Genomic DNA, 10,969 nt, shown 5'->3' with positions numbered 1-10,969 from the left:
GAATTTTTGAAAAGGAATTTTATGCATGGTCAGGACTGACTGAGCTTGGGAGAAGGCAGTTTGAAAAGCACACTGGTGGAACTGGAGGGTATTATGTTGAGCGAAATAAGTCAAACAGAGAAAGACATGTATCATATGACCTCACTAAACAAACTGAGGGTTGCTGGAGTGGGGGGTGGGGTGGGAGGGATGGGGTGACTAGGTGATAGACACTGGGGAGGGTATGTGCTCTGGTAAGCGCTGTGAATTGTGCAAGACTGTTGAATCTCAGATCTGTACCTCTGAAACAAATAATGCAATATATGTTAAGAAAAAAAAAAAAAGAAGAAGAAGAAGAAGGTAGGAGGGGAAGAATGAAGGGGGGGAAATCAGAGGGGTAGACGAACCATGAGAGACGATGGACTCTGAAAAACAAACTGAGGGTTCTAGAGGGGAGGGGGGTGAGAGGATGGGTTAGCCTGGTGATGGGTATTGAGGAGGGCACATTCTGCATGGAGCACTGGGTGTTATGCACAAACAATGAATCATGGAACACTACATCTAAAATTAATGATGTAATGTATGGGGATAATATAAGAATTAAAAAATTAAAAAAAAATTTGTGGATGATAAGAATTGAGCAAATATTTTCCATAATACTAAAAGAGATTATCTGCAGAAAGCTGCACTGGTTTTAATATTTACAAAGATCATACCAGAGTATTAATAATTTTCTTGTCATTAATCATTCTCAAGAGTTAAATATCATTTGTCTTAACTACCAAGTCTGTATTAAAATTACTCCAAAGAATAAATATAGAAATATAAATATTTTTCCCCAGGACTTCTTCATTTTGCTCTGAGCACAATTTGTATTTCATCTTCAGGTCCAATTTTTCATTACAAAAGATAACTATGCTTTCAAAGTGAATTGAATTACAAGTCTTTTTTATGACTACATTTCAGTGAGCAGGTAAAGAAAAAGCTATTCAATCTAACTTAAAGTTTCACTTTAGCACTCGGCTAAATAGAAATTTTCAAAGGAAATTCTGCTTAAAGATATGATAAAATACCATATGGCCCTGGCTTCAAACAAAATTCTATTTCATTTTGTAAGTTGAGCAAATGAGCTTACTAGTCAAAGTGAACTTGTAAGATCTCTGTAGGCTTTGTAAACTGAAGCAAACTAGTTCATTTGAACTGCTATGTATCTCCCTAGCATTTTAAAATGCAAGACAATATATTTATAGAAATAATCATTCTTTATCAGGGAATGCTATTTTACCATGCTCCCACATTAACTTAAAATCTTGAATTTCATAGGATACTTTCATATAAAATGTCAAAGTTCAGGAAAACTTAGACACAAAAAGAAATTTTTGTAACAGTAAAAATTTTAGAATACAGATAATTCGATCTATATTCTCACGCTTTTCAATTCTATTTATCTTAAAATTAGTTTCACAAAATGTTATATGGTTATAATTCATTATCACTGCATAATGTATTTGAGAAATGTCTGGTAACTCTCTTGTTATTAGGTAATTTCACAACTCAAGTATCCTGTTACTGTTTTGATGTTAATGAGCACTTATTAAAAGCTACCCTGAAATGAAGAAAAAAAAAGCTTTTTCAAAAATATTTATCAAAGCAGAGTATGGGTAAGTTAAAAGGTCTGTCTGACTGCATGGCTGATTCCCTAACAAGTAATTCTTTTGTATCAATTCCTATCATCCTGGAAAACACTCTACCGGGTAGGTAATTGCTGTCCATACTACCTAGGGCAAACTAAACTAGAAATTAAAGAAAGCCAACTATAAAGTCCATGTAAAAAAGAAACAAGCAGCTCTTAATCAACTGAGAAATAAATGAGACTGATTAGCTCTTTATGTCCCAGCTGAATGTGTCATTTAAACAACAAGGACCAAGCTTATTTCATATTCGTTTTCTTCCGGTGGCTGTATATGGATAACAGCTACTGGCAGAATCTGCCTTACAAGTACACATTCTAATGCCACAAGTAGACCATTACAGCATCAAGCCCACACCTTTTAACAAAAGGAAAGTTTTACTGGCAATATTGACAGTGAATGAACTGCAGAGGCTGAAAAGAAAAAACTCATCGTACAGACACACATTCTAACACCTGCACAGAGATAGATTCTAAAAGCACTTTCTAGTATACTGTGCCAGTTATGAATATCTGCAGGGAAAGGCAGACACTGAGTGGCAATCCCCTCCCTCCTTATTCGCCTCTATGCTTGATCACGTACCACCCTTCGCCCTCCACTTCCGCATCTCAGTTCCCAGAAGACTCACAGGACACAAGGCCCATTTCTCATGGGATGATGCTTCAGGATTCTGGGAGCTACTGATGTTATAGGTCATGCCCAGTACACCTGGACCAAAACCACACAAACTTAAGAGTCTTCTACTCTCCAGTCACAAAGAACATGCAAAAAATTCCGTAAAAGACAGTTGGCAGGAGTGAATGGGAAACTGATTTTTATGTCGTATATGTTGACAGAAGATCTCTGGTTTCAAAGCAAAGTACACAGTTACTAAAGACTGAGTTCCAAAGTTTATTCCTAGCTAGATCACATTATTTTACATCTGTGATACAAAGCAGATCTCTAAGAAAGGTGAACATATGACCATAAACTTATGCTTGACTACTAACAGTTCTTCCCCTAACTCAGCTAAGCCAGGTTTTCCTGTCTTAAGACAGAAGCAGAATTCAAAGAGAACAACGCTTATGTGAAAAAATGTCCCATATTAAAAAAAGAAAAGAAAAGAAAAAAAAAATCCCATAATCACTATTCTGGGTGCTACTCAGGCTCTGAAAAGGTACATCCAATGAAATTACTTTTCACCACTGGTACCAGGATGTAAGATCATTAAAATTGTTAGAACACACTGAAAAGTTCTGTTACAGTTTCATAAATTCTGCCTGCCGTGGAACAATATCAAAATTTAGTCTTACATAGGCGGACCGTGGTAGAGTATAATATTTATTCAATTTCATCATTTATGATCACTGTTATAACCAAATTAACCCCGACATAAACTCTGACATTTAAAAACACAGAGAACATACTGATTTTTCAGCTATTTTGCTTACATGTACTTTTCAATTCTCATGCAGTGCTCATAATTAGGAGATACTGTACAAAACCCTCTCACTTATGTATTAAGAACCAAGTAGAGAGGGTAAAAAAATACCAACATAAATTCATTCTCCAAAAACTGCCCATGGATGCATTATCACTGTTCCTTCTAATTATATACTTACAGTGCATTCTTCAGTAAAATGTATAACTGTAGTCACATAACAATACTTATGACAAGGCAATGATATCATTTCAGAAAAAGAATACAACAAATGAGACTAAAAGTTGAAGAGAAGGATCAGAGCATATAAAAGTCATTTGAGAACACCACACGAACTTCAGTGTTTTCCACTTTCCAGTTGGAAAGAACATGCACAAAGATTTCTTAGCAGACAATAGTCAGGAGTGCATGAAAAATTGGCTTTCATGTCATATATGTTGAGAGAAGATCAATGCCATTGAGAAAAAAGAATGTGTTCATTATCTTTTGGGTCTATCTATATCATCTATAGCAGCTAGAAGTTTTTGTCTTGCTTTCTTATTGATATGGGATCCCAGGCAAACATTTACCAGATTGGTCAACTGCTTCGTTGAATACTCCTGCTCGAGAAAAAAAAAAGATCCAAATTTAGTACACTGAAAGACATGTATTTGATCAATGCAAGGAAAGAACAGGCAGATACTCAGTTTTCAGTGGATAGTGACCGAGCACTACAAATCAGTGAAAAGCAGAGGAAATTATAGTTTGAGACATGGAAACAAGTTGTTTACTCAGCCGTAATAACAATAAGGACGCCGCAGGATACATCAAAACAGAAAGGACTAGAATCTCTTCAATATGGCAGAGTAATCTGACATGCCTGTGCTTTTGCTACTTTTAAGACCACACACTTTATGCTTGTTTCTGTGACAGTCTTTATTAAGTTATTAAAATATATTAACCTCTCAAAATTTTAAAATGCTACTAAATAGTTATTTTCTGGCACTCTACATTTTGCAAACATTTTAAGTGAAAGGAAAAAAATCTCTAACCATAGATCAACTTTTCTGAAATATGATAAATGAGTAAGGTAACAAAGATCAGAAAGCTACTGGCTTTTAAACCCTCATATTGTCATTATAGCTAGTAAGTAAAATTAAGACTAAATCTTTTATGCTGTACAAATCTATTTGGTTCCTGAATTTCAGATAATGAGTTCCTAGGAAAAGAATGAATAGGGATTCACCAGAAAGGTTTGCATATTGATCTCGTTCTGGAGGATGAATAACAAGAGTTCAGATAAGGAAAAGAGAGAGTTTTATACTATCATCTAAGAAGAAAAGTCATCTGTCTTCACTGGAGGTAACCACCTAAAGATAGCACAATTTCAAAATATGATAAAAAGTTCACTTTAAAAATTCAGCAAACTATTCAGTTTGTGTATCTGAGCTCTGAGAGCACCTGCTAGCATCTGATAAATTCTCTTAATCAGTCAACATTTAACAAGTATCCACTGTCATCAAGCACTGAGCCAGACACTGTCCTGGAAGACAGAATAGTTGGCTCCTGAGAAAATTTCACCGAATTACAAATATCAGCTAGTTAAAGTTCTCACAAAATGCTAAGCTAAAAATTTTGGTGCACTATATTAAAAGAGGAAACCCAAAAATTGGTATCTTTCTTGCATCAAATAATGGATATCTAAGAGCTGTGCTTTTTCTCCTCAGTTACTTGTACTCTTTCCCTAAATACCTTCCTCAGTAGCAACCTCTAAGTGTTTACAGCTTACTTTACTAAATGGATTCCAGCAATATTCAGCAGTCCATCTGTTCCTGCGTTTAGCATTCTGGTTTTCAAATGTCAGAAGTCAATGGGACTAAAAGGGACGACATTTTTCTCAATTCTGGTGTACTGATAAAAATCACTGAAAATAATATGTACATTTCTATTTTGCTTCTAAAGATATGAAACTGACCCACAGTGGGCACATTTCCACAAAATTCAGGCTAATATTCATTTCATTTTTCTAGAGTTTCAAAACCAGACTGGATGGGGCTGATAAAGTATAAATAATTCCTTATTTCCTCACCCAGTCAAATGAAATAAAAATTTACTTAGCTTTTACCCATGATGTTTATAGCATAAGTAAATGTGATCACTAGAGTTACTGAAGGAATAAAATGAGGTGATAATTTTAATACTTCCCATATTTTCATTAAATCTGTCTTCCCATACTGCCTACCTAGACAAACGATAGAACAATCATATTAGGAAAGCTCCCCATACTGAGCATGCTCTGGTGATAGATGTTGATGTTGAGTTGAACTGTGTCAAAAATTCAGCATCCTAAATAACACTTAATAAATAATACTTTTCTCTACTTATTTTTATAGCCACACAAAAGAAAAATAATCACATCTATACTCAAGGTAAAATCTAATGTAGGAGGAAGTTAAATTTAGCCATTTAAATATTAATATATTCAATCATCACTAATATATGTCAGTGTGGTCAGGATGACAGCAACTCACTGTTGAGAGCTACAAGGTTTAAGTTATATAACAGGCGTTAGCTTGTGAATCCCTTCAATGTTGCTGTCTTCAATTTGTCTTGATGGTAACCAACTTCAGCCTTCTTCAACAACACAGTTGCAGGATAAACACAGCTAAAGTTCAGACTCTGGCTACCATTCCAGATAATTACTGCTGCAGTTCAGAAAGATCTCAAAAGGATTCGATTACGCAAAGGGCACTGCATAGACACAGTGTGAATATGGCAAAGAATCAGCTGATGCTTTATATTTCACTCTCATGATTTTGAATTATATAATACACCAGACAAGAACAGCACAAAGGAAAAGGAATAAAAACTTAATTAACTGTTTTCCAGCTCTCACCCTGTGCTCTTTGATCCAGCGTTCCATGTCATTCTCGGTTAGATAGTAGGCTTTAATATAGGTTTCCACAAATTCTTTATCAGGAATGGGTCTAATATCTGTTAGTTTTTCAAGTTTCATTAAAAACTGTTGAAAATCCAATTGCATCAAGGCACGACCCTCATTACTACACTTCTTGACGTTGGCATATCTAAGATACACAATAATAAAAAACCAGAAATGATGGGATGGAAAAAGAAACCTGTAGGTACTTAAACTCTTCTTTAACCCATATCTGGACAGATTCTTCAGAAACGAGAGGATTCTAGGGAAAAGAGCACAGGAGCCTTGTGTCAGAAGGACTGGGCTGTGTTGGGGCCCTGGCACTCAGCTGTCATTTTACCTACGGGGCCTCAGCTTCCTCATTTGCAAAGCAAAGAGATCTAATAACTTCTGAAGTTCTTTGCAGCTCCACAGACTATAGTTTCCCCCACCCCCAGTCAATTAACAGAATCATCTGTAAGAAAGTTAAACTGGTCTTCCCGTAAATCTGGCTGCCAAGAATTATTTATAAAAATTGAGCTAGGAATACTCCAAACGAATCTTAGTTTCATAAAACTGTTCAATATTGTAACTACTGGATGCAAAGAAACAAAAGCAGTAATTTCCCCATGGACTGTCAGCTGAACCTAAGAAACGTGTGAGCATATAAGCAAAAAAAAGGATATATATACTTGTCATAAACCTTATAGACTTATTCTGACACCCCTCACTACTAAAAAACTGTGTGTTCTAAGGTGGAGTAGTAATAAGAATGTACTAACCCTAAGAGTACAACATGTTATTACTCAGAAGTCAGAGTCTCATTCCTTCAATAATACAAAATGTGGAGAATCCAACCCTAGGAATGCAGTACTTCCCCCTAAGGAAATTTGCAAGGACACTGAAGAGCGTATTGTTTGAAGTGACCGGGTTTGTTTTTTGTTTTAATAAAAAGTGTTTTGTACAGTAATATAACATTATTCACTTTTCTACTTTATTAAACAAATTTATTAAAAATACTCTTCAGTTGTGACTCTTGACACAGAGCCATTCTGTGATTTCCAGCACCGTTGGTTTCAATACAGAGTGCCAAAACTGTTGTCAGCTTGTCACTGTCACCTTCCCACTCTCTAATAACATTCTTCTTTATATCAAAGAAGAACTGAAAAGAAATCAGATAAATGATAGTGTGGAAGTTCAACTGATGTGCAATTCCAGACCACTGTGAATGGTCTTTGAGACAGCGGCTTGCTTTCCAAAGATAGTTTATATTCTAGACATAATAAGCTGAGTAAGTGGGAAAATTAGTACTGATACATCTTTAAACTCAACATATGAAAGATTTATACAGTTTACAATGATATAATAATGATACCACTAACAGACATAGTGGTTATGAGGCCTGATTTTGCCATCAGAAGTTCATAAACCTTCTTGGTGTTTGAAAACTGTGTCAACTTGGACAAGTTACTTAATCTCTCTAAACCTTGATTTTTCTGAGGTTTTCTCCTTGATAAAACAGAGAGAATAATGGTTCTATCAAAGAGTTTATGTTAGGATTTGGTGATATAATCCTGTGAAGTGCTTGATCCAGTAAATGACACATAGTGCTCAATATGTGTTATGCATAATCATAATAATTATATCATTAAGTAATAATAATTATTATGAGTTTAACTTTCAGATAACCATGAGATGCTACTTTCCACTCTCCCCTACTAGCTGGTTCTAGGTTACCCCTGAGAAAAGAAAGCACAGACAGAGGAGGCACAGTGGGGTTTAAGGTTTCTTCAATTATGTTCTAAAGTCAAACCTGAATTATTATAGGACTATCTGCCATCTATGACTTTCTCTACCTATTCTCTCCAGTAATGACAACATACAATGTGATCCATATATTATGATTTATCATTGAAGACTCAGATAATGTTTTCATGAAAACTTACCCCTCCACAATAGTTCTGTTGGCCAGCCGTATACAGTGTTCCCAAAGTATATTAGACACGGGCAGGGGTATCCGAACTCTCTTAGAAACCTCATTTAACCTCCTGTTAAACTGCTCAAATTCCTAAGAAGACAAAAATCATGGCCATATGTGGATATAATTATAGTGCCACATTGCTTTCCAATCTTCCCGGCAAAGAAGAAGATATAGAAAGACTCAGAATCAAACTGAGTAAAACAAGAGAATACAAAAGATAACTTGGACTTTTAAGTATCTCACATTGAATATGTTGTGATACAGAGTACACAGTACATTTCATCTCAAAAGAAATAAGTGTCATTAACAGATTAAACAATGCTAACAAAGTTCAAATGCTTCTTCATCTCAAATTTTTCTAGGACTGCCGGTATGGATTAAAAGAGCTTAATAACCTAATATGTCTTTAAAATTATCTTCAAGAAACCCATTTAAAAAAATATTTTGATAAGCTTTCATCTCAGAGTGAACCGTGAACCATTTGTAATTTGAGGCTACACTCCTTAGAGAACAATTTGATAAATTATCCTCTTTCCTAAACATTCTTTAAAAGTAAATAAATTATTATATTCCAAATGATTTGAAAGTCATGTAATAGCTGCAAATTTTTAGTGCAAAGGAAAAAATAAAACATAAAATACTTCCTGTTTCCTACAGAAAAACTGAGTATTTTCATTACTTATTAGGAACTTTTATGATACCTCTCCACTAAAAATAAAAATATATGTAACTAATTTAGACAAATTCTAACAATCACATGAAAGCAAACAGTCTACCCTTCAATAAATGTATTTCTAGTTTCTCTGGACTACTGCCATCTAAATATGTTCATTTACAAAAGTAAATGCTATCGCTCCTTCCCTGACAATACATTTCAAATAAATTTAACAAGGTTTAAAATGACATTTTTTCCTTTAGTTTCCTCAGGACAGCAGCTACATAATGCTTAACAAGTCAAGAGTGACATGTGTTCAAATTCTCTAATAACACACAGGAGGAAAAAAAAAAATCTAATCATCACCACTCAAGTTACCACATGATTACTTATTATCCTTTTGCTATTTTGCTAATCACAATTTTTTTGATTTATTTTTGACAGTTAAATGCTTTTAATTATTTATGAAAAAGTGAATTTTTAATTCACTAAGCTTACTTTTGAAAATCAAAGCTAAATAAATAAGTGTTCTTCATCCTTTTCATTTTATGAATCTAGTAGACACTAGTATTTGCTATTGCATTTATGCTTCACCGCAGTAAACTCTGCTTTAGATTTCCAGTCATGATTCAGTACTTTCCACTAATATTTTAAAAATAAAGTTATATGCTGTGGCGTCTGGGTGGCTCAGTTGCTTAAGCGTCTGCCTTTGGCTCTGATCAGGATCCCAGGGTCCTGGGATGGAGACCGCCTTGGGACTCCTTGCTCAACAGGGAATCTGCTGCTCCCTCTCCCTCTTCCCCTCCCCTCCTGCTCAACTCTCTCTCTCTCTCAAATAAATAAATAAAATCTTAAAAAAAAAAAATACAGTGATATGCTAACTGTAAACAATGTCATTCTACTCACTGCTAAATTCAATGTTCAAGAATGTTGTTAAATGAACAATAAAACCATTTCATTTTACTTAAGATTTTTGGGGGCCAATAAATGCAGATTGCTTTTTACCTAAAAGTTTGGACTTGGAAAAGTAATTGAATAAAAGTTATATAAAAGCGGGGCGCCTGGGTGGCTCAGATGGTTAAGCGTCTGCTTTCGGCTCAGGTCATGACCCCGGGGTCCTGGGATCGAGCCCCACATCGGGCTCCTGGCTCGGCGGGGAGCCTGCTTCTCCCTCTCCCTCTGCCTCTCTCCCTGCTCATGCTCTCTCTCAAAAAAAGAAAAAAAAAAAAAAAGTTATATAAAAGCTTCCTTAGGAAAGAAGGTTTTAAGCTGCTAAAAACTGGGTTCAGGTTAATAATCTGAATAAACTTGGTTCTTTCTTACAATATTAATGTTTCTTATAATTAAAAATAATCAGGGGCACGTGGGCGGCTCAATCGGTTGAGTATCTGACTCTTGGTTTTGGCTCAGTCATGATCTCAGCCCCATGTCCAGCTCAGTGCTGAATCTGCTCAAGATTCTCTCTCCCTCTCCCTGCTTGTGGTGCACGTTCTCTCTCTCTCTCAAATAAATAAATAAATAAATAAATAAATAAATAAATAAATAAATAATAAATAAATAAATAGTCTTTTAAAAAAACACAAAAAAACAAGAAGAACTAAAGCAAGTAGTCTCCTACTAGTATATATATTCACTGAGTGCAGAAATCTCTCTTCTTGCATCCCTATGAGTACCATGGTTAGCATGCCATAAAAAATAAACTTTTCAAAAACAAAATTGTAAAAAAAAAAAAGGGTATGTGATTATTTATAAATTACATTTGTCTATCATATTCCAAATTAAAATTCCCAATTGAAATCTCATGGGGAGTCTAGAAATCAAAGTTCTCCCAGGGTGGCAATTACAGAGCAGCCTTGTCACTTAGCCTCAGACCCGACAGTAACCCCTAGACACTCCTAACTGATCTCCCACCCTTAGTTCGAGTCTGGGGAGGGTCTTGCAGTCTCCATCACAGAGCTCAAGAAGGGCACCAGGCAGAGAGATGATGAATTCCACTGCTATCTCTGTTTTGATCTCTGGCTTTGCTTACTGGTTCGCAAGTGTCCTGGCTACCATCTGTTGCCCTGGACTAAGCAGGTAAGAATGTTTGTGTGAACAAGATAAAAGTCAGGAGCTTAAGAAGGGCCAATTTTCTTTTCACTGACAAATATGAAAAACAAGACTTTTCTGAAAGCAGTTTTCATCTCCTCAGATGCCCTTTTCTCACCTCAGACATCCACATGGCTCATCTTCTTGCTTCCTTCGGGCCTCTCCCCAACTCTCACTTTATCTCCTGGTAAGTATCCCCTTCTCTGACAACATAAATAAACAATATTGCCCCCAACCCACACCCTGCCACTCTATCCCT

The 10,969-nt window shown here is 35.6% G+C and overlaps 1 protein-coding gene across 1 annotated transcript in view; it reads right to left on the bottom strand.

Moving 5' to 3' along the window:
* Positions 1 to 2,541: 2,541 nt before the first annotated feature.
* VPS50 (VPS50 subunit of EARP/GARPII complex) overlaps positions 2,542 to 10,969 on the bottom strand; it is a 130,296-nt gene continuing 121,868 nt past the window's right edge. The window contains exons 26-28 of the mRNA XM_035020571.1: positions 7,933 to 8,054; positions 5,966 to 6,155; positions 2,542 to 3,689 (exon numbers count right to left, since the gene is read on the bottom strand). Coding sequence (XP_034876462.1) covers positions 3,570 to 3,689; positions 5,966 to 6,155; positions 7,933 to 8,054 — 432 coding nt within the window. The 3' untranslated portion in view covers positions 2,542 to 3,569. The remainder of the gene's footprint in view (positions 3,690 to 5,965; positions 6,156 to 7,932; positions 8,055 to 10,969) is intronic.

This window comes from Mirounga leonina, unplaced genomic scaffold (genome assembly GCF_011800145.1).
Source record: "Mirounga leonina isolate KUSES-001 unplaced genomic scaffold, KU_Mleo_1.0 Mir_174, whole genome shotgun sequence".
NCBI classification, from domain to species: Eukaryota; Metazoa; Chordata; class Mammalia; order Carnivora; family Phocidae; genus Mirounga; species Mirounga leonina.
This window is presented reverse-complemented; position numbering and strand designations above follow the sequence as displayed.